The sequence below is a fragment of the Phyllobates terribilis genome, unplaced genomic scaffold (genome assembly GCF_046119375.1).
Source record: "Phyllobates terribilis strain yellow unplaced genomic scaffold, ASM4611937v1 Scaffold_2__4_contigs__length_985480577, whole genome shotgun sequence".
NCBI classification, from domain to species: Eukaryota; Metazoa; Chordata; class Amphibia; order Anura; family Dendrobatidae; genus Phyllobates; species Phyllobates terribilis.
In genome coordinates, this window is record NW_027362762.1 from 102389693 (window position 1) to 102414480 (window position 24788).

Below are 24788 nucleotides of genomic sequence, written 5' to 3' on the forward strand. Positions count from 1 at the left end.
CACGTACAGCGCCACTCTCAAGATCTGTACCCGGCTCCACAACATTTACCCAATGGGCAGTGAGGGAAAGGTATCGTCCCTGTCCATGCTTACTGGTCCACGCATCAGTGGTCAGGTGGACCTTGCTACTGACGGCGTTTTGTAGCGCATGTTTAATTTTTCCCTCCACATGATGTTGCAGGGCAGGGACGGCTTGCCTGCTGAAATAAAAGCGGCTGGGCACGTTGTATTGTGGGACTGCCAATGCCATAAAGTTACGGAATGTGTCAGTCTCCACCAGCCTGAATGATAGCATATCAAGGGCCAGTAGTTTAGCAATGCCAGCATTCAGAGCCTGTGCTCGGGGGTGGTTTGCCGAGTATGGGCGCCTTTTCTCCCATGCCTGTGCTAACGATGGCTGCAGACTGGCCTGGGAGTGTGAGGATGACTGGGAAAGTGGTGCTGTGGGTGGAATTACACTGTGTCTCTGTACAACAGTGCCAGAGATTCTTCCATGGCGATCCTGTGAGGAAGCCGAACCAGCTGTGTGTGAGCTGGAGGAAGAGGCTACAACACGAGCTGAAGAGGTGGTAGGTGGCGCTGTAGGTTGGCCTAGGTCTTCAGTGTGTTTGTGTAACTCCACCACGTGCTTGGTCCGCACATGTTTCCACATATTTGTGGTATTGAGGTTGCTGACACTTTTCCCTCTTTTCACCTTCTGATTACACAGCTTGCATTTGACAAAGCAAATGTCATCTGCAACTGTGTCAAAAAAGGACCAGGCACTGCAAGTCTTGGGAGCGCCCGCTTTGGATTTTGGAAGAGCCATGCTCCTAATGGGTGCCGAAGTGGAGGCTACAGGCAACCAAGTCTGCCCCCTCCCTCTCCCTCCTTTTTGGGCCGTTCGGGGAATCTCTTCCTCAGAGCTGCTCCCACCACCTTCCTGTCCCTCACGCCATGATGGGTCAAGGACCTCATCATCTACACCACCCTCTTCAAACAACTGCTTCTCCTGGGTAGTCTCGACAGCACAGTATGCACCAGAAAGTGGCACCTGAGTCTCATCATCAGATGCGTACTGAGGTGTGCTGCTGACCATAGGCACTGGCCCACCCGCCTCTTCAGATTCAGAGAGACAAAACGGTTGCGCATCACTGCATACTACCTCTTCTTCAAATTCTCGAATTCTGCTTGGCTGGCCCCCTCTTTCCAAGCCAAGAGATTCAGAGAACAGAAGTAGAGATGGCTCCTGTCCAGGGCTCTCTGACTGCCTGGGCAATTTGGCAGGTGGTGAAGAGACAGATGGGTGCTCTTCAGTGCTCAGGACCTGAGAGGATCTGGAACTAATTGTAGTCGATGCGTTAGCTGCCATCCATCCGACAACGGCTTCAATTTGGTCCTCGCGCAGCAGTGGGGTACAGCTAGCTCCTACAAAGCTGCGCATAAAGGACTGTTCCCTGGTAAAACTGGGGGATGCTGAGTCACTGGTGCCCGCATCAGGCACAGAATCCCCACGTCCTCTCCCTGCAGGCACAGAATCCTCACGTCCTCTCCCTGCAGAAACTCCACGCCCACGCCCACGACCACATGCCTTACTCCCTGCCTTCTTCATCTTGGTAGACTGATAAAGATAGGCAGAAAAGTACTAAGGGCTTAGTGTGCTTATTCCTGAACAGCTGCTAACAGGTATAAGAAACACTAATTTTATAAAGTGTGGACTAGACTTTAATATGAGCTAATGTGGCCTACACAACTGTAAAGTGGAGTGTTTGGTGAACTTTATTTAGGTTTTTTTTTGTCACAAAAAGACACTGGATGTGCCTAAAGATGTAATAACGATAGTATCACAAACTTTTTGTAGCTATTACAATGTAGGAAGGTAACCTACAATGCAATAGATGAGGCTGCAAAAAATAGGCTAATACTAATCTGGCTGGGGCTGCAGGGCCCAATGCTGCAGAAAGGCTCCTCTATCTACTCCTATATGGTGTGTTTGGAATCAATTTAGCTGAATACGGATGGAACCACCACACTAATAGGAGATATCAGGAAAAATTATGAATTAGCAATAAAGGACAATGTATGAGGCAGTGACACACACTGAGTGCACTACAACCAGACGGGGTTGAAGCACACACTACAGGGTGAGCTGCACTCACACACCAGACCTTGCAGACAGCGGTGAACAGTACAGATGCACAGCACTGTGCACTAGCGCTGCAAGACCAAAAAAATTTCTCTATCTACTCCTATATAGTGTGTTTGGAACCAATTTAGCTGAATACGGATGGAACCACCACACTAATAGGAGATATCAGGAAAAATTATGAATTGGCAAAAAAGGACAATGTATGAGGCAGTGACACACACTGAGTGCACTACAACCAGACTTGGCTGAAGCACACACTACAGGGTGAGCTGCACTCACACACACAGACCTTGCAGACAGCGGTGAACAGCACAGGGAACTGTGCACTAGCACTGCAAGGCACAGTGATTTAGAAAGTAGCTTGGGTAAAGCAGTATAGAGCAAATAGGTAGCTAAAACTGTCCCTCAGAACAACAGCGTCCTCTCCCTAACTGAATTCACAGCAGAGTGAGCTCAAAATGGCGGCGGTGGCTTTTATAGTGCATCATGACATCATTTCAGCAGCCAATCACAGCCATGCCATTAGTTAAGATGCCTACATGCCTAACAGGATGTGCCCACACTTCTTAGGATCCTCATTGGCTGAATAAAATGAAAATGTCTCATTGCATTATGGGAACTTCCGATTCCGGTATACGATATTGCAAAAGTATCGGAATTAAGTATCGGAATTCCGATACCGCGAATATCGGCCGATACCCGATATTTCAGTATCGGAATGCTCAACACTAGTCCTGACATCATGTGGATGTGACACATATCACCTACCAAAACATTGTACAGACCAAGTAACTCCTTCATGGCAGAAATATTCCCTAATGGCAGTGTCCGCGTTCCAGAAGATAATGCCCCTTGCCAATCTACAAAAATTGTTCAGGAATGGTCTGATGAACACAGGGTTCATGGTGTCGGTCTTTACATTTCCCACATCTCAATTCAACTCGATGGAAATATATAAAGTCACGTCTCTTAGAATATGGTGGCAGAAATAGCATATTAAAAAGTATTTACTGTACAAAATAAATAAAACTAGATTTTGCATGGACATAATGGTTAGCACCTTATTTACGCGGCCCAGTGAATTGCTTTAAGGGGATATCCACTACTTCTAAAATCCCCTCTTGCACTGGCTGTTCCAGTGATATCGCAGCATGGTCTCCCAATGCTCGTGTGCCATTGTTATTCCATGTTAGACCTGCAGCCAATCAGCGGCTGGTATTGAACTGCTGCGTTCTCAATTCCTTCAGATGAACGCGGGAGATGAATATAGGGTATTTTTATATTTTACGATGGGGAATATGGTATTTAAAGGGAATTTATCACCAGGTTTTTGCAACCCTATCTGAGAGCAGAATGATAGGGCAGAGACCCTGATTCCAGCGATGTGTGACTTACTGGGCTGCTTGGTGCAGTTTTGATAAATCTGTTTTATTTGCTGCAGATCTAGCAGTTCTCTGAATGCTGAGCTGTGTATAACTCTGCCCAGACCACTGATTGGCAGCTTTCTGTGAACACTGTGCATAGGCAGAAAGCTGGCAATCAGTGGTGGGGGTAGGGTTATACAGAGCTCATAAATATGGAGGACTATCTGGCAGCAGGTTTACTAGTCCTCTAGGGATAATCTTCTGCTTATAAAATATTTAAAACTGTAATTTTTAGCAAAACTGCAGCAAACAGCCCAGTAAGTGACACATCACTGGAATGAGGGACTCTACATTATGCTGCTCTCAGATTAGGTGGCAAAAACTATGACTAAACAACTCCTTTAACATTTAAAGCTAATATGAAATTACTGGGTTTTCTTCTATTCTACCCCATCAATTCTTTTAAACACTGCTATGAAGAGCACAGCATCTGCATGACCGACACACACAGAGCATTATTCTGGCATTTCATAGAATCATAGAATGGTAGAGTTGGTGGGGACCTCCTGGGTCATCTGGTCCAACCCCCTGCTCAAAGCAGGATTCATTAAATCATCTCAGACAGATGTCTGTCCAGCCTCTGTATGAAGACATCCATTGAAGGAGAACTCACCACCTCTCGTGGCAGCCTGTTCCACTCATTGATCACCCTGTCAAAAAGTTTTTTCTAATATCTAATCTGTCTCCTCCCATTCAGTTTCATCCCATTGCTTCTAGTCTTTCCTTGTGCAAATGAGAATAAAGATGATCCTTCTACAATGTGACAGCCCTTGAGATATTTGTAGACAGCTATTAAGTCTCCTCTCAGTCTTCTTTTTTGCAAGCTAAACATTCCCAAATGCTGTAACCGTTCCTCATAGGACATGGTTTGCAGACCAGTCACCATTCTGGTCGCTCTTCTCTGAACTTGCTCCAGTTTGTCAATGTCTTTTTTAAAATGTGGTGCCCAAAACTGGACACAGTATTCCAGATGAGGTCTGACCAAAGAGGAGTAAAGTGCGATAATGACTTCACGTGATCTAGACTGTATGCTTCTGTTAATACATCCCAGAATTGTATTTGCCTTTTTTGCTGCTGCATCACACTGTTGACTCATGTTTAGTCTATGATCTATTAGTATACCTAAGTCTTTTTCACATGTGCTGTTGCTTAGCTCTATTCCTCCCATTCTGTATATGCTTTTTTCATTTTTATAGCCCAGATGTAGTACTTTGCATTTTTCCCTGTTAAAAATCATTCTGTTAGTTAGTACCCACTGCTCCAGTTTATTTAGGTCTTTTTGAATCCTCTCTCTCTCTCTTCTCTAGTATTAGCTATCCCTCCTAGCTTTGTGTCATCAGCAAATTTAATCAGTTTACCCTCAATTCCTTCATCTAAATCATTGATAAAGATGTTGAACAATACAGGTCCCAGGACAGAGCCCTATGGTACCCCACTTGAGACATTCATCCAACTGGATGTGAAGCCATTTACGACCACTCTTAGAGTCCGATCACTAAGCCAGTTATGAATCCACCTAACAGTTGCCTTGTCCATTCCATACTTGGTAATTTTTTCAATAAGGATGGTGTGAGATACTTTGTCAAATGCTTTGCTGAAGTCAAGATATACTATATCTACAGCATTTCCCTGATCCACCCAGTCAGTGATTCTGTCACAGAAGGAAATTAAGTTAGTCTGACATGACTTGTTATTTACAAACCCATGCTGATTCTGGTTAATTACTTCATTCTTATCCAGGTACTTGCATACATGTTGTTTAATAATTTGTTCAAAGATCTTTCCTGGTATAGAAGTCAGACTCACCGGCCTATAGTTCCCTGGGTCCACCTTCTTCCCATTTTGAAGATAGGAACAACTGTAGATCCCCCGTACTGGTATAGTATGCTGGTAGAGTATGTATGTTCCAAATCCTGGTATATATTATTATTATAGTGCCATTTATTCCAAGGCGCTTTACCTGTGAAATGGATATACATAACACAAACAATTACAGTAAATTTTGAACGTCGTTGACTGGTTCAGGAGGAGCGAGGACCCTGCCCGCAAGGGCTCACAACATATGTCCCTTATCCTGGGCCTCATCCTGGGATATACAGGTGCTTCTCATTAAATTAGAATATCATCAAAAAGTTAATTTCAGTTCTTCAATACAAAAAGTGAAACTCGTATATTATATAGAGTCATTACAAACAGAGTGATCTATTTCAAGTGTTTATTTCTGTTAATGTTGATGATTATGGCTTACAGCCAATGAAAACACAAACGTCATTATCTCAGTAAATTAGAATACTTTATAACAACAGCTTGAAAAATGTTTTTAAAATCCAAAATGTTGGCCTACTGAAATGTATGTTCAGTAAATGCACTCAATACTTGGTCGGGGCTCCTTTCGCATCAACTACTGCATCAATGCGGCGTGGCATGGAGGCGATCAGCCTGTGGCACAACTGAGGTGTTATGGAAGCCCAGGTTGCTTTGATAGCAGCCTTCAGCTCGTCTGCATTGTTGGGTCTGGTGTCTTTCATTTTCCTCTTGACAATACCCCATAGATTCTCTATAATAGATTCTCTATGGGGTTAAGGTCAGGCGAGTTTTCTGGCCAATCAAGCACAGTGATACTGTTGTTTTTAAACCAGATATTGGTACTTTTGGCAGTGTGGACAGGTGCCAAGTCCTGCTGGAGAATGAAATTTCCATCTCCAAAAGGCTTGTCAGCAGAGGGAAGCATGAAGTGCTCTAAAAATTCCTGGTAGACTGCTGTGCTGACTTTGGTCTTGATAAAACACAGTGGACCTACACCAGCAGATGACATGGCTCCCCAAACCATCACTGAATGTGGAAACTTCACACTAGACCTCAAGCAGCTTGTATTGTGGCCTTTCCACTCTTCCTCCAGACTCTGGGACAATGATTTCCAAATGAAAATTGGAACTCTGGGACCTTGTGGAGTGTGTCAACGACTGCCTTCTGGACATCTGTCAAGTCAGCCATCTTCCCCATGATTGTGAAGCCTACTGAAACAGACTAATGGACCTTTTTAAACGCTTAGGAAGCCTTTGCAGGTGTTTTTTGTTAATTATTATAATATATTGAGATAATGACTTTTGTGTTTTCATTTGCTGAAAGCCATAATCATCAACATTAACAGAAATAAACGCTTGAAATAGATCAATCTGGTTTGTAATGACTCTATATAATATATGAGTTTCACTTTTTGTATTGAAGGACTGAAATAAATTAACTTTTTGATGATATTCTAATTTAGTGAGAAGCGCCTGTTTATCCCCCATCCTGGTATATATGTCCCTTATCCTTGGCCCCATCTTGGTATATATATCCCTCATCCTGGCATATATGTCACCATGCTGCCGATGTTCTTTAGCTGGCAGATGACTTCAGCATGCAAGCGACGGGAACGCATGACATCACTGCCATGCGCCCCCAGTCAAGTGCACGCCGACATCAGCTACTGGCCTCTGATTGGCCAGCAGCGTGTATTGCCGCGCATGGATCCGAAGGGTCTCTACACCACAATACACTTCAGCTGAAAGTGCGTCCGAGAACGCACATCCAGCTGGCGTATTTCCTGGCATCGGCTGGCCCCTCAGTCACCGGCCCACTCACGACCTCTGCAACCGCAGTTACGCCCCCGCTGACAGGTCCTTTCAGGCAGTATGGAGCAGAGTACAGGTCACAATTGGTCATTTTGTTAAATTTTTATATCAATTGTAGCCTCTGTCCAGGGGTGGACGCATCATTGGTGCAACCAGGGGCCCAAGAGGGTTGGGGGCCACTATCACCTCCAAAACATGTTGAATGGTGCATTATGAGGACCTACTGGACTGGAAAGGGCCCTTATGTTGTTCTTGCACTGGGGCCTCTGAGTGCTCCGGTTATGGCTGTTTTTAGCCTTTCTTCTATCTATGTATAAAAAATGTTTGTTCAAAATCTTAAATCTACGAAAGTTCTTCACACGCATGTTTTTATATACCTACTATGTTTTTATACACCAGCTGTTGGACGTAAAAGCAACAGCGAGAGGGGGTTGCTACGAGCTCAGTTCCAGGCTGACTCTCCCCTGCCGCCCGGCATTCTCCCCCCTTAGTGACATCTCATTCATTAACCACTTTTCCCTCTCCTTCATTTGCCCCAGCCGCTGCCTGTGCTTTGCTCCTTTCGTGTCCCCCGTGGGGGTTGGGGGGGGAAGGGGAACGACGAGACCGTCTGTTTGAGCCCGAAAGACGCTACTGCTCATCACCACCACTGCCTGAGAGGCAGCCGCCTCTGCTCTCCGGTGCTGCTGCTGCTGCGGCCTCTTCTTCTCCAGCAGGTGAGTCTTATTTCTGACTGCGCAACAAGTGGGGGAGGGAAGGAGAGAGGGAGGCTGCACGGAGAGGAGCAGCTGGGCCCTACCCTCGCAGCAGTGGGTGGATAGCGAGAGAGTGCAAATCCCACTGAGTTACCGGCGCTGTGATCTGGCCGGTACCGGCCTGGGACATGTCAAGCAGATCACCCCCTCCTCTGCCGCCTGCTTTCATCACTGAGCCCCCTCCTGTCACAATCCCTATGTTCTAGGGAATTAAATAACTAGCAATCCCTGACATGACCGGCTCCGCTCCATTTTGACACCTGACTGTGTAATAATTTCAAATTTAAGATTTTGAACACACGAACATTGACATTTTTATTTATATATAATCTATATAAATAAAAATGAACGTTGCATTCGAATTCATGGATGTTTTTATAGACCAGCTGTTGGATGTAAAAGCAACACACGCGAACTATACAGACAATGGAACAACAAAAAATAAGGTCTACCCACAAGCATTGTGAAATTACACATTTAGAAACGTGCGCTCTCTCTTTTCTAAGTTTTTCATTTAACGAGACTGAGCCACAGCAACCGGGTACAGCTAGTGTACAAAAAGATATGAGTCACTGAATAAAGCATTAAACTCGTGGTAGGTTTTTTTCTTTTTTGCGATATCAAAATCTATTCCTTTGGGGAGGAATGTGCATCAGTCATGAAGAAAATACATCTGCTAAGAGAACAACTCCGTTTTGGGAACTGTCCCGCAAAAGACATTGAGTCACTAAGGAGATAAGAGAGAAGCCGCAGAGAAGGGGCTGAGTATCACCATCCAGCCTCCCGAAGGCTGCGAGCGCTCAGCTGCCCTGTCAGTGACGTCATCACTCCGCGCACACCACACACTGGACAATGCGCGGCAAAAGGCAGCCAAGGTGTCGCTTACCGAATGACGTCAGAGTCCTGGCAAGTAACCCCCAGCGCTGTGCCGTGACGTCACCTCTAGGCGCCTGTCTGCCAGGCTCCGAAGCCGTTCTTTTCTCTTTGTTTCCGGTGTGAGTTGTGCGCAGCAGGAAGACGTCTCTGATACAGAAATGTCTGGCGGGTTCAGTTTTGGGGCGGCGGGCGCCTCAACCACCACGTTAAATCCGGCAACTGCGACGGCTGCGCCATTTTCCTTTGGAGGAACGCCAGCTGCGAGGTGAGGGGAGCCACATGACATGAGCCCGTCTTCCCTGCTGCAGCCTGCGCTCTGGACTAATGGCGTCTACTAGTGTCTTCATTGTTTCCGTTCCCTGTAGTTTCCCCCCTGTTACCATGGAGACCAGCTCTTCATTTCTGTGGACAGTTGCTTATTACAGTGCCGTAGGGCTGCGTTGCGCATAGCAACCCCCAGTGTTGCTTGTAGGTCCTAAATATTGTGCACAGAACTGATACATGTTCTTTATAGCTGGAACGCTCAGGGTTACCCTGGGCACTCAGGGTGGGTGCGGGGTCCCCACCATCATACACTTACCCCCTAAGCTGGGCACGGGTGCAGGACGGATCTAGCCCAAAAACACTTTTTAAAAGGGGTTTTACACCTATAATTTTGTAACAAGGTCACTCCCTGCTGTTCACCCCCTTCTTAAAGGTTTGCGTGCCCCAGGTAAAAAAAAAAAAACAATCCAGCACACACTCTGCTCCCCGGCCAGCGCTGCTCCTGCGATGTCCAAGCGGTCACCCAGCAGTCGTGACGTTTTCTCACGTGGCCACTGAGGCTCTTTATAGCCTTTAAATGGAACCTGCCACCTGATTGATATCACCCACACCGCAGGCAGCGTGTATTGCGTATATTTTCATCTGAAACGCTTCAGTATTTCAGAGAAGATCTAGTTAGAGGATCCGATTGGGGACCATAGTCAGAGATGTGACTAATGGTGCTTGTTCTGCCCACGGCCAGCTTCTCCCAGCATTTTTGCGTCGCCGGGACGTGCCCCTTTGGCGCCGCCGCTTTTGTAGAAGCCGGATTAGGGCAGCACGGTGGCTCAGTGGTTAGCACTGTTTCTTTGCAGCGCTGGGGTCCTGGGTTCAAATCCCAAGGACAACATCTGCAAGTAGTCTGTATGTTCTCCCTGTGTTTGTTTGGGTTTCCTCCCGGTTCTCCAGTTCCCTCCCACACTCCATAGACTGATAGGGAATGTAGATTGTGATCCCAAATGGGGACAGTGATGATGTAAAGCACTGTGGAATTAAAGGAGCTATATTAGTGAGTAAAATAAGTAAATAAATCTGACTGTGGTCCTTGGCCGGATCCTCTAACTAGATTATCACTGAAATGCAAGAGTGGTTCAGAGTAAAATATACCTGGTTGGATTTGTGCAGCTCTGATTCATGCTGCCCAACCACGAGCAGCCTGAATCAGGTGACTGGTTCCTTTTAAGAAGGGATTGTCCAGTTGTGGACTAGCGCTTTAACACCATTGGCTTGCTGTAGATAAAGCGAAGTTCAGCGCTGCTGCTATTGCTCCAATATTTGGTTGCAGTGCTGATGTCATGACGAATGGTTTGTTCACTCATCAGTTTTTCTCACGGATAGAACTTGTACTTATTATAGTCTATGGAGCTGATCATATGTCCATGTCTTTTTACTGACCAAGAGGTCCGCACAAAATCATGAAGACATGTCCAATTCTTTGATCAAAATCGTCAATGCAAGTCCATGAAATAAATCACATGCCCTCCGTGTGCTGTACATTTTTCACGGACTGTTTGATATGAGTAGGTTTAGAAACGTTCATCTTTTTTTCTTTTTTTTTTTATCCGAGAAAAACTGATGAAACTCTGCCTGTAAAAACAGACCAAACTTGGACACTCAGACCATTTTTTTGCATATGATAAAATCACTTCTGATTGAATTGAGCCTAAAGCACATGTGACCACTGAAGCCAATTGCTGAGTATGCGGTCTCCATCAGGGATTGGCTGCAAAAGTCACATGTGCTGTAGAGGTGACATCTCTGCTGCAGCCTGTCGACAAAGATTGTAGGAGCCGGTGGAGCAGGGGATAATGCGGATTTTATATATATTTTTTTTCATCTACAGCAAGCTGGTAGGGTTGGAAAAAAAAAGTGTGGATGGAAAAACCCCTTTAAGGCTGGATAACCACACCTGAATTCTTTTAGGGGGAGTGTACAGTGTGGCCTAACAACGTACAAAAAAAAAACAAAAAAACAGCTTTTTGGGTTATGGTTTTTATAGTGTTACTGTGTGGTAAAACCAACTTTATTCTGCCTGTCACTATAATTGCAGCAATACAGTATATATAGTTTACTAGATGGTGGCCCGATTCTAACGCATCGGGTATTCTAGAATATGTATGCGGCCGACCGGGCGCAATCAGCAGAGTTGTGTTTAAATTTGGCGCCAAAATCGCTGATTGGTAGAGGCCGGCAACCGTGACCAATCAGCAAAGCGGTGTTAAAATTTGCCGCCTATATTGCAGATTGGTCACGGCCGGCGGTCGCGACTAATCAGCAGAGCGGGGTTTAAATTTGGCGCCAATAATGCTGATTGGTCGCAACCGGTAACCGCGACCAATCAGCAAAGCGGTGTTTAAATTTGGCGCCAATATCGCTGATTGGTCACGGCTGGTGGTTGCGACTAATCAGCAGAGCGGGGTTTAAATTTGGCGCCAATACTGCTGATTGGTCGCGGTCGCTGGCCGATCAGCACAGCAGTGTTTAAATGTGGCGCCAAGATCGGTGATTGGTCGCGGCCGCTATTTAAATGTGGCTCCCAAATCGGTGATTGGTTGCGGGCAGCGGCCGCGACCAATCAGCACAGCGGTGTTTAACTTTTGCGCCAAGATCACTGATTGGTCGTGGGCGGAGACCGCGACCAATCAGCGAATCGTATTGGTGAGGACCGGGGAGCGGAATCGTATTGGTGAGAACCAGGGAGCGCCGCTGCCTGTGCGGCTACTTCCGCTGCAAGAAACCGGGAGATGAGCGGGCGCTCGCAGCAGAAGTATCCCGACCCGCAGCGCCGTTCCCCGGTCCTCCCTTGACACCCTAGCTGCAAGGAGGTCAGCGTCGCCGGCGGTCGGGGTCCTTCTGCTGCTAGCGGCCGGGAGATGAGCGCCTCGCGCCGGTCATCTCCCGGCTGCATCGCCGCTGAGCTCCGTCCCGCAGATAAGCCGCTAACGGCCGCCATCTTTTTTCTGAAATCCCGCGTCGCTGATTGGCCGCTGCCGGACCAATCAGCGACTCAGGATTTCCTAGACAGACAGAGAGACAGACAGACGGGATAAGACGATTATATATATATAGATAGTTCAGTGTTGGCTTCGTGTTTATCTCATTTTAACTGTGAGATCCATAATTCTTGTCTCTTCTTCCATATTTTGGGATGTTTGAGTGCTTGTTCTTTCTGATATGAGCAGTAGTTTTTATTGATATAATTTGGAGTATATACAATTTAATTGCTTTTTAATTATCTTATTTATTTGGACCATTTCATACCGACTCCACAGCAGGGTTGTGGAGTCGGAGTCCATTTTTTTGGAGTCGGTATAAAATGGACCAACTCCTAAAATATATAATAAATTGGGTACAGTAGTTCAATGCAGTTTGTAGGGAATATTTTTTCATAAGAATTTGGGAAAGTTATGAAATGTCCTATAAATGTCTGTCCTATCCCTGATCTAAGGGTCTAGACTTTTAGCTGAGATGAATCTGTGCTGCAGTAAATTTATCACTTAGACATGAGCCATGTATGAGGGAGTCGTGGAGTTGGAGTCATGAAAATTGAGGAGTCATAGGTTTGGCTTACTGACTCCACAGCCCTGCTCAGAATCATCCTTACCCCACGAGGCGAGATCTTGCATGGAGCCCCAGACCAAGAAAGTCATCTTGTGTTTCTTCCATTTTCTAAGAATTGTGCCAACAGTTGTTGCCATCTCACCTAGCTGCTTGCCTGTTGTCTTGTAGCCCATCCCAGCCTTGTGCAGGTCTACAATTGTGTCCCTGGTGTCCTTAGACAGCTCCTTGGTCTTGGCCATGGTGGAGAGGTTGGAGTGTGATTGAGTGTGTGGACAGCTGTCTATTATACAGGAAACGAGTTCAAACAGATGCAATTAATACATGTAATGAGTGCAGAGTAGGAGGGCTTCGTAAAGAAAAACTAACAGGTCTGTTAGAGCCAGAGTTCTTGCTGGTTGGTAGATGGTCAAATACTTATTTAATGCAATAAAATGCTAATTAATTATGTAAAAATCATACAATGTGATTTTCTGTTTTTTATTTTTAGAGTCTGTCTCTCAGGGTATGTGCCCACGATAAGGAGACGCTGCGGCCCTGACTCTACTGAACAGCTATTCGGTTTTCCCCCCTCATTATGCAAATGAGCGGCCTCAATTTTTTTTTTTTTTTTTTTTACATGCTGACTTTCCTCATAGATGTTAATCTATGGGGAAAGTCCACACGCGAACTGGCATGTACAGTACACGCGCACTCAGCTACATCAGCACACACAATTCAGCTTCATCATCAAAACACACACAGCTCAGCTACAACACACTCACCTTAGCTACATCAACACACATTATACATTACCGCATTTTGAAGTTTCTTCCAGGCATGTGTCTGATCACAAGACTTGATAGGTCCTTCAGCTAGTCAGAATGTGCAGCTCCTGCTGGCTTTCTATTCTGCTTTGTGCCCATGAGATAGATCAGTGTAGGGCAGGAAGAGAAAAGCAGAATCTTTCAATGATTGGGAATGACACTGGCAGTGTAATCCTAGATCATAGAAAGCTGCCTCCTATCTATAATACACACATGCTTTTTAGCAAGATTTATTTCTTGCTAAAAAGTGCATCATCTTATGGTCTAAAAAATACAGTATTAGGGAGTGAGTGAGGCAAGGCTGTACCTTGCTGTACAAACAGCTTGTTAGCTTTATTTTGTATGACTATAACATGACAGCATTAACATTTTTATACTTTTTTTTTTTTTTTCTCAAGAAAAGTGCAGACAATAAAACATTTTTGTCAACATGATGTGAGAGCCAAAACTTTATTTTTTTCTATAGGCAGAGCCGTGTAAAGCAAGATTCATATCTGCATTGAAGGCTCCATTGTAGATTAAAGGGGTATTCCCATCTCCAAGATCCTATCCCAATATGTAATAGGTGTAATAATAATAATTTAAGCAAATACCTCCAATTAGAAATGTAGTATAGTATTTTTGATTCGCTATCTCTCTTACCTCATGTGCAGGCGTCACAGGACCTTAGGTATCCATGGTTACGACCACTAGCAACTAGCTAACTGTGACTTTATCAGTGGACGTAACCATGGATACCTAAGGTCCTGTGATGCCTGCACATGAGGAAAGAGAGATAGCGAATGCGGACTTGTGCACATGAGGTAAGAGGCATAGCGAATCAAAAATACTATACTACATTTCTAATTGGAGGTATTTGCTTAAATTATTATTATTATTATTACACCTACTACATATTGGGATATGATCTTGGAGATGGGAATACCCCTTTAAGCCTGGACCCTATTATAAGTCAATGATCTTCGTCACGTGACAGATCAGTCTCGGGCGTCCGTCCGTCCTAGTACAGAACACAATGACTGGATTCATAACGCTTATGGGGCTTGTTTTTTGCAGGATGAGTTGTTTTTATAGAAGGGGTAGTGTTATTATCCTTTATGTGTATTATGTTAGAACTATTGTTGAGCGATACCTTCCGATATCGAGAAATATCGGATTGGATTGTATCGGACCGATACCCCAAAAATATCGGATATCGCCGATTCCGATACCGGAAACCAATGCAAGTCAATGGGACACAAATATCGGAATGAAAATAAACCCTTTCTTTCCTTGTAGGTTAATTCTACATGAAGGAAAACAACTAAGAATAATGTAGAATGTATTGGGGGGAGGTGGGGGAGACAATAAAGGCATAGAGGTTTAGCCCAATCAAATGGAATAGCAGGAATTCATATTTTTTTTTTTAAGACGTTCTGAGTTACGGAAATATTGACTATGTTAAGTATTTTTATATTTTGTCAGATATTTATGTTTCACTACTTCCATGCTCTTCACCTTCTTTTTTACTTCTCCCACACTTTCTCCTTCATCATCCTCAGCATCAGCATCTTTTTCATCAACTTCTTCTTCTTCACCTTCTTCATCTTCTTCTTCTTCACCTTCTTCGTATTATTCTTTTTTTTTTACATTCTTCATATTCTTCTTATTCAACTATTATTCTTCTTCATATTCTACTTCTTCATCTTCATATTCTTCTTCTTCATCATATTCTTATTTGTGACAGGCATTCCTGTAGTTATCTATAAAAGTTTGAAGATTACACCTTTCGTTCTGCCCGTCACAAAAGATTTACAACAGGATTTGTCCGCGTTCAGTTTAGCCTGCAGCAGCAGGTCTTTTCCAGGGGCACCACGAGGAGGAACGGACTCACCCCCATACACTGCTTAGTCTTCTTCTGCTTATAATTTAGATAATATCTTTTGCTCTGATTTTTAGTCTTATGCTTAATGTTCTTCCGCTTTTTGTTCTGCAGCTTCTTGTTCTTCTGCTTCTTGGTTTTCTGTCTCTTGTTCTTCTGTATCTTGGTGGTTGTCTTCTTGTTCTTTGTCCTCTTGGTCATCTTCTTCGGGGTGGTCTTCGGGGTCCTCGTCTTCGGGGTCCTCGTCTTCTTCGGGGTGGTCTTCAGGGTCGTCGTTAGGGAGATCCAGAGTGATTACCAAGAACCATTTCAAAAAGCTTGAACTTGGAAATGTAGCAGAAGGTACAAGAAGGCTGAGGAACTGCCGAGAACCAGCTGACGGTCCTGGAACCCGAATGGGTAGCAGAAGGCACTAGAGCCAATGGAACTACCGAGGACCAACTGATGGTACTGGAACCCGGTTACTAAGCAGGAGGTACCTGTGCCAGAAAGCACTACCAAGGACCAGCAGACGTTGGTGGAACTTGGATACCGAGAAGGAGGCACCTAAGCCAAAGGCACTGCCGAGAGCCAGCTGACTGTACTGGAACCCGGATGGGTAGCAGAAGGTACAAGAGCCAATCCAATGGAACTACCGAGGACCAGCTGACGGTACTGGAACTCGGTTACTAAGCAGGAGGTACCTGTGCCAGAAAGCACTACCAAGGACCAGCAGACGTTGGTGGAACTTGGATACCAAGAAGGAGGCACCTAAGCCAAAGGCACTGCCGAGAACCAGCTGACGGTACTGGAACCCGGATGGTTAGCAGAAGGTACCCATGAAAAAAAAAAGTTGCAAGGCCGCGAGCCGGCCGGAGTTACCGAAACCCACAGACCTACAGGGGATGCTTGTCCTATTGGCACTAAGGAACCAGCCTTCATTGCCAGATCCCGCAGCCCACATAGGAGTCACCTAAACTGCAGGCACCATAGAGTCGGCTAACCCGACCGCAACACGACAGGACAACGTATTGGAGGCAAAGTGACTTTGACACTACCTGGAAACAGCTGGCGTGCTGGAACCAGGCTGGGCAGGAGGGGGTACCCGTGCCAAAGACACTGCCGGGAAACAGCTGGTGGGGCTGTAACCCAGGGTAAATACTGAAAAAAAGAGTGGAGCCAGAGGTGTAATTGGAGCAAGTTTTAAATCTGTAGTACAGTGGATGTGGACAGAGCAGGAGAATTTGCCGGAGACACTGCTGGGGATCAGCTGACTTTACTGAACCCCAATAACACGGCAGCAAGTGTTGACTGTGCAGGTGGCACTTCTGAGCAGCAACTGGCGGTGTTGGACCTCAGGGTAAATACTGAAAACAGAGGAGCCAGAGGCCTAATTGGAGCAACTTTAAAATCTGTAGTAGTGTGAATGTGGACAGAGCAGGAGAAATTGCCGGACACACAGCAGGGGAACAGCTGACGTTACTGAACCCCAATAACACTGGACCAAGCGTTGACTGTGCAGACGGCACTTCTGAGCTGCAACTGGCGGTGTTGGAGCTCAGGTATAATACTGAAAACAGAGAGGGGCCAGAGGTGTAATTGGAGCAAGTTTTAAATTAGTAGTAGAGTGGATGTGGACAGAGCAGGAGAATTTGCCGGACACACAGCAGGGGATCCTCTGACGTTACTGAACCCCAATAACACTGGAGCAAGTGTTGACTGTGCAGATGGCACTTCTGAGCAGCAACTGGCGGTGTTGGAGCTCAGGGTAAATACTGAAAACAGAGGAGCCAGAGGCCTAATTGGAGCAACTTTAAAATCTGTAGTAGTGTGAATGTGGACAGAGCAGGAGAAATTGCCGGACACACAGCAGGGGATCCTCTGACGTTACTGAACCCCAATAACACTGGAGCAAGTGTTGACTGTGCAGATGGCACTTCTGAGCAGCAACTGGCGGTGTTGGAGCTCAGGGATTACAGTTCAGGTGGTAGAAACATGAACACAACAGGAGACCTGGATACTGTTGGCAACCAATTATTTATTCTGGAAGAGGATTGGAAAATTAATGCGAGATCCAGGCCTTGTTAATTTTCAGAAAAGTAAGCCGGTCACCGTTATCGGAGGATAGGCGCATGCGACGGTCTGTTAGCACACCACCTGCGGCACTAAAGATGCGTTCCGATAATACACTAGCAGCAGGGCAAGCCAGCACCTCCAATGCATACTGGCTAAGCTCTGGCCATGTATCCAGCTTAGAGACCCAAAACTTGAAGGGGGAAGAGCCTTCTGGGAGTACACTGAGAGGGCAAGACATGTAGTCTGTCACGATCTGACGGAAACGTTGCCTCCTGCTGACTGGAGCCGTCTGTGATGGTGTAGACATTTGTGGCGGCGGGGGACACAAAACTTTGCCACATTTGGGCCATAATGGTCTTGCCTTGTGCTGAGGCGCTGCTTCTGCTCCCTCTTTGTGCAGAGCTTCCTCCACTGCCTCGACGCACTGAGCTGCCTTGTAAAGCACTAGCAGCACTGCTCTCGGTTGGAATGGAGAACATGATGGAATTCTCCAGTGCGTCTTGGTACTCCCACATTTTACTCTCCCGGTTCAACGGTGTTATGAGGCTTTGTAAGTTGTCCCGGTAGCGAGGATCTAGGAGGGTGGACACCCAATAATCAGCAGTGTTGAGAATGTGGACGTTGCGCTTGTCGTTTCTCAGGCACTGCAGCATGAAATCAACCATGTGCTGCAGACTGCCAACTGGCCAAAAAACGCTGTCCCCTGCTTGAGGCGTGATCTCTGCATCACCCCACCCTCGCTCTAGATACTGACTACTAGAGCATTGTGTACCTCCCTCCTCTGGACAGATGTCTTCCTCCTCCATTGACTCCTCCTCATCCTCCTGACAAAGTGTCCCCTGCCTAGGCCTTTGTGAGGAACCACGTTGCGCAGACTGTACAGAAGCAGATGGCATTTGTGACTCCTCATCCTCCACCTCTTCCAAAACCTCCTCCCTTAGTGCTTGCAATGTTTTTTCAAGCAGGCAGATAAGGGGGATTAGAGTACAATTGAAAGGTTTTTGTACAAACTGCCTATGATAACAGTATATTTAAAAAAAAATAAAAAACTCAAACCACTCAAAATGCATGTTTCAAATTATTATGCACAGCAGAGTTTTCAACCTTTTCATTTTAATAAAGAACAAAAAAATGGTAATTTTTGAAATTATAAGCATTAGCAGGTTATTACAAACTGAACTCAAAACTTTATTCTAGGTGATGTTACATTTGCACATAGGACCGCTTGTTCCAAAGGAGCTTCTGAACTCTCTCGTCCATTGAATTTGTCAGGTTTTGGATGGTTTCTGCTTCAATTGTTTTTCACGAGGACAGAATACCTGATTAGATCAGGTCCCAGTGATGTTAACCCTTTGCTGTCTTCTATATGCCGCGATCTATAGTGATCGCGGCATATAGAAGACAGCAGTAGGAGAGGGGGTCGTCCACTTACCTCTCCGACGACCCCTTGATTCCTTTCAGGACTTGGCGTTGCTATGGCAGCTGGAGGTCACATGACCGCCTCCAGCTCTGCCATATATGGTGTCCTTCCTGCCTGGCTTCAGCCTGCAAGCTGATGCCAGGCAGGAGACTGTGAAACAGTCAGTGAAGATCTCATATAATATAATACATGTCTATTACATTACATGAGATCAGGGATCAGAAAAATAAAAATTAATGTCCCATACAGGGACTAAGTAAAAAATGTAAAAAAAAGTTAAAAAAAATGTTTTGAAACTGTTAAAAAAAAAAAAAAACAAAATAACTAAAAATAAATAAATAAAATATTAAACCGATAAATCCATATATTTATGCAAAAATAAAAAAAAGTACACATATTTGGTATTGCCGCGTCCGAAACAACCCGAGCTATAAAACTGTCACACTAATTAACTCCTTCTGTGCACACCGTAATAAAAATAAATAAAAAACGGAGCAAAAAACTATGCTTTTTCCTCATATCGCCAAACAAAAAGTGGAAAAAAATGCGATCAAAAAGCAAAATGGAAATAAAAATGGTACCGCTGAAAACGTCATCTTCTTCCGCAAAAAACAAGCCGCCATACAGCTCCATCAGCCAAAAAATAAAAAAGTTATAGCGCTCAGAATAAAGCAATGCAAAAAAAATATTTTTCTATAAAATTGTTTTATTGTGTAAAAGCGCCAAAACATAAAAAATATACAGTAAGTGTAGTATCGCTGTAAACGTACTGACCCGAAGAATAATGCTGCCTGATCACTTTTACCACACGCAGAACGGCATAAAAAAAAACCTCAAAAAACAATTCCTGAATTGTTGGTTTTTGTTAATTTTACCTTCCAAAAAACGGAATAGAAAGTGATCAAAAAATGTCACGTACCCAAAAATGGTTCCAATAAAAATGTCAACTCGTCCCGCAAAAAAACAAGCCGTCACATGACTCTATCGGCCGAAATATGGAAAAATTATAGCTCTCAAAATATGGTGATGCAAAAACTAGATTTTGCAAAAAAAAAAGCGTCTTAGTGTGTGACAGCTGTCAGTCATAAAAACCCGATATAAATCTGGTATCTCTGTAATTGCACCGACCCGAAGAATAAAGTAATCTAATCAGTTATATCACACTAGGAACGGCGTAAAAAAATAAATAAAACCAATTCTTCACCTGCTACTGATTTGTTTATTATGTCTCCCAAAGATCGCAGTAAGGCTCTGCCCACATTTATCCTGCGCTCTGCGCTGAGCACTTACACCAGAGTTTCCGTGTAAATCTCTGAAATACGTGATTCAGCCAGAACCCATGACGGAAGATTCCCTGTAATGAGGCAGATATAGGCCACTGTGGATGCCATCTGGCCTGTGATCCCACGGTGTCATTTGTTTTAGGCGTGCATAAAAGTGCGGTTGGCTACAGTTTTGTGCACTTCTGAAAAAAAGGACACCGCTAAACAGAGGCCAGACGGAGTCCAGAGTAACTCTGCTGCCTCATTATAGTGAATGGATCCCGCAGGGGTTTCATCTGAATTACATCACTTGGAAATTTAGATGGAAACCCCGATGTAAGTGCTCAGCCTAGAACGCCGGATAAATGTTACATAAAATGTTCCCAATAAAAACTTCAACTCAGTCCTCAAAAAAAGCTAGTCCCCACTCAGGTCCGTCATCTGTTAAAAATATAAGGGACTTCCAAGTTACTGGTAGCAGAAAGGCTCTGGAAAAGCAAAATGGCCCTTTCCCCCCAAAAGAAATTCAGAAAATTTTGTGCTCCCAAATCCAAATGCCTATTCTACAATAATTTGTTCTCCAATTGTCAAATAGCACTCCGTCCCCCCCAGATCTCGCCGTATGGCTGAGCCACATATGGGGTATTGCCACTTTTAGAAGAAATTGTGTGACACATTTCGGCACCATTTTTACCCATTGTCCTGTGTGAAAATATAAAATCTGAGGGTAAAACATTTTTTTGTGGTAAAAATATAATTATGCTTATTTCACTGCCCAATGGTATAAATTTAAAAATTAAAAAATACTCACTACTTCCCTAGATGAATTCCTTGAGAGGTGTAGTTTACAAAATGGGGTCACTTGTGGGGGTTTCTGCTGTTTCGGCACGTCAGCGACTCTTCAAATGTGACATGGTGTCTGCTGCCTATCCCAGCCAACATAACGCTCCTTTCTCTTCCGAACCCTGCCGTACACCAAAGCAGTGGTTTTCCCCCACATATGGGGTATCGGCGTACTCAGGAGAAATTGAACAACAAATTTCATGGTGCAATTTTTCCTATTACCCTTATGATAATGCAAAATTAGGAAATGAAAAACATTTTTTGTGGGAAAAATGTGAAAATTTTATTTTTATGGCTCAATATTATAAACTTCTGTGAAGCACCTTGGGGTTCAAGGTGCTCACCACACATCTAGATAAGTTCCCTAAGGGGTCTAGTTTCCAAAATGGTGTCACTTGTGGGGGGTTTCCACTGTTTAGGCACATCAGGGGCTCTCCAAACGCAACATGGCGTCTGCTAATTATTCAGACAAATTTTACATTCAAAAAGTCAAATGGCGCTCCTTCCCTTCCGAACCCTGCCGTGCGCCCAAACAGTGGTTTTCCCTCACATATGGGGTATCAGCGCGCTCAAGAGAAATTGCACAATGGGGTCCATTTTTTCCTGTTACCCCTGTGAAAATAAAAAAAATTGGGTCTAAAGTAACATTTTTGTGAAAATAGTTAAATGTTAATTTTTTTCTTCCACATTCCAAAAATTCTTGTGAAGCACCTGAAGGGTTAATAAAGTTCTTGAATGTGGTTTTGAGCACCTTGAGGGGTGTAGTTTTTAGAACTGTGTCACTTTTGGGTATTTTCTGTCATAAAGACCCCTCAAAGTGACTTCAAATATGATGTGGTCCCTAAAAAAATGTTTTTGTAAATTTTGTTGGAATAATGAGAAATCGCTGGTCAACTTTTAACCCTTATAGCTCCCTAACAAAAAAAAAATGGTTCCAAAATTGTGCTGATGTAAAGTAGATATGTGGGAAATGTAATTTATTAACTATTTTGTGTGACATATCTCTCTGATTTAAGGGCATGAAAATTCAAAGTTTGAAAATTGTGAAATTTTCAAAATTTTCGCCAAATTTCCGATTTTTTCACAAATAAACGCAAGTGATATCGAAGAAATTTTACCACTACCATGAAGTACAAAATGTCACGAAAAAACATTCTCAGAATCAGGTGAATCCATTGAAGCGTTCCAGAGTAATTGCTTCATAAAGTGACAGTGGTCAGAATTGAAAAAAATTGGCCCGGTCACGAAGGCAAAAACAGGCTCTGGTGCGAAGTGGTTAAAATGAAAAGGTTGAAAACTCTGCTGTGCATAATAATTTGGAACATGCATTTTGAGTGCAGTTTGAGTTTATTTTTTAAAAAATATACTGTTATCATAGGCAGTTTGTACAAAAACCTTTCAATTGTACTCTAATAGTTATTTGACTGAAAAATTACAATGACTGCAATTCATATAGGTAATTTGGGAAAATCTGAGAAAATATTATTTGCATAATAATTTGGAGCAGTGTATGCGGACCTTGTGCAGCAGTGCATCAAGATCCGGATAGTCCCTCAAAAAACTCTGCACGACCAAGTTGAGCACATGTGCCAGACATGGGATGTGAGTGAGGTTGCCTAGGCCCAGAGCTGCCACAAGATTTCGGCCATTGTCACACACTACCATGCCTGGTGGAGATTCGCTGGCACAAACCACACGTCGCTCTGCTGCTTGATGGCATTCCAGAGCTCCTGCGCTGTGTGGCTTCGATTCCCCAAAGAAATTTAATTTTAATACGGCCTGTTGACGTTTGGCCACGGCTGTGCTCATATCGGTCATCATAACAGGTAACCCGTTCACGGGTCGATGTGGAGGTAGACCGTGACGGCTCCTGCTGCGCTGATTCAGAGGAACTGGAGTATGAGGAGGAGTCAATGTGTACAGACTGGATTCCTGCAATCCTTGGAGTTGGCAGAACACGTACAGCGCCACTCTCAAGATCTGTACCCGGCTCCACAACATTTACCCAATGGGCAGTGAGGGAAAGGTATCGTCCCTGTCCATGCTTACTGGTCCACGTATCGGTGGTCAGGTGGACCTTGCTACTGACGGCGTTTTGTAGCTCATGTTTAATTTTTCCCTCCACATGCTGTTGCAGGGCAGGGACGGCTTGCCTGCTGAAATAAAAGCGGCTGGGCACGTTGTATTGTGGGACTGCCAATGCCATAAAGTTACGGAAGGTGTCAGTCTCCACCAGCCTGAATGATAGCATTTCAAGGGCCAGTAGTTTTGCAATGCCAGCATTCAGAGCCTGTGCTCGGGGGTGGTTTGCCGAGTATGGGCGCCTTTTCTCCCATGCCTGTGCTAACGATGGCTGTAGACTGGCCTGGGAGTGTGAGGATGACTGGGAAAGTGGTGCTGTGGGTGGAATTACACTGTGTCTCTGTACAACAGTGCCAGAGATTCTTCCATGGCGATCCTGTGAGGAAGCCGAACCAGCTGTGTGTGAGCTGGAGGAAGAGGCTACAACACAAGCTGAAGAGGTGGTAGGTGGCTCTGTAGGTTGGCCTAGGTCTTCATTGTGTCTTTGTAACTCCACCGTGTACTTGGTGCGCACATGTTTCCACATATTTGTGGTATTGAGGTTACTGACACTTTTCCCTCTTTTCACCTTCTGATTACACAGCTTGCATTTGACAAAGCAAATGTCATCTGCAACTGTGTCAAAAAAGGACCAGGCACCGCAAGTCTTGGGAGCGCCCTCTTTGGGTTTTGGAAGAGCCATGCTCCTAATGGGTGCCGAAGTGGAGGCTACAGGCAACCAAGTCTGCCCCCTCCCTCTCCCTCCTTTTTGGGCCGTTTGGGGAATCTCTTCCTCAGAGCTGCTCCCACCACCTTCCTGTCCCTCGCGCCATGATGGGTCAAGGACCTCATCATCTACACCACCCTCTACAAACAACTGCTTCTCCTGGGTAGTCTCGACAGCACAATACGCACCAAAAAGTGGCACCTGAGTCTCATCATCAGATGCGTACTGAGGTGTGCTGCTGACCATAGGCACTGGCCCACCCGCCTCTTCAGATTCAGAGAGACAAAACGGTTGTGCATCACTGCATACTACCTCTTCTTCAAATTCTCAAATTCTGCTTGGCTGGCCCCCTCTTTCCAAGCCAAGAGATTCAGAGAACAGAAGTAGAGATGGCTCCTGTCCAGGGCACTCTGACTGCCTGGGCAATTTGGCAGGTGGTGAAGAGACAGATGGGTGCTCTTCAGTGCTCAGGACCTGAGAGGATCTGGAACTAATTGAAGTCGATGCGTTAGCTGCCATCCATCCGACAACGGCTTCAGTTTGGTCCTCCCGCAGCAGTGGGGTACGGCTAGCTCCTACAAAGCTGCGCATAAAGGACTGTTCCCTGGTAAAACTGGGGGATGCTGAGTCACTGGTGCCCGCAGCAGAATCCCCACGTCCTCTCCCTGCAGGCACAGAATCCTCACGTCCTCTCCCTGCAGAAACTCCACGCCCACGACCACATGCCTTACTCCCTGCCTTCTTCATCTTGGTAGACTGATAAAGATAGGCAGAAAAGTACTAAGGGCTTAGTGTGCTTATTCCTGAACAGCTGCTAACAGGTATAAGAAACACTAATTTTATAAAGTGTGGACTAGACTTTAATATGAGCTAATGTGGCCTACACAACTGTAAAGTGGAGTGTTTGGTGAACTTTATTTAGTTTTTTTTGTCACAAAAAGACACTGGATGTGCCCAAAGATGTAATACCGATAGTATCACAAACTTTTTGTAGCTATTACAATGTAGGAAGGTAACCTACAATGCAACAGATGAGGCTGCAAAAAATAGGCTAATACTAATCTGGCTGGGGCTGCAGGGCCCAATGCTGCA

General features: G+C 44.9%; 1 protein-coding gene across 2 annotated transcripts in view; it reads left to right on the forward strand.

Moving 5' to 3' along the window:
* Positions 1-8832: 8832 nt before the first annotated feature.
* NUP58 (nucleoporin 58) overlaps positions 8833-24788 on the forward strand; it is a 58718-nt gene continuing 42762 nt past the window's right edge. Inside the window, exon 1 of one of the 2 annotated variants that reach the window (XM_073662450.1) lies at positions 8833-9065. In XM_073662450.1, the coding sequence (XP_073518551.1) occupies positions 8959-9065 (107 nt within the window). In that variant the 5' untranslated portion in view covers positions 8833-8958. The remainder of the gene's footprint in view (positions 9066-24788) is intronic. The other variant, XM_073662452.1, reaches the window with a different exon arrangement.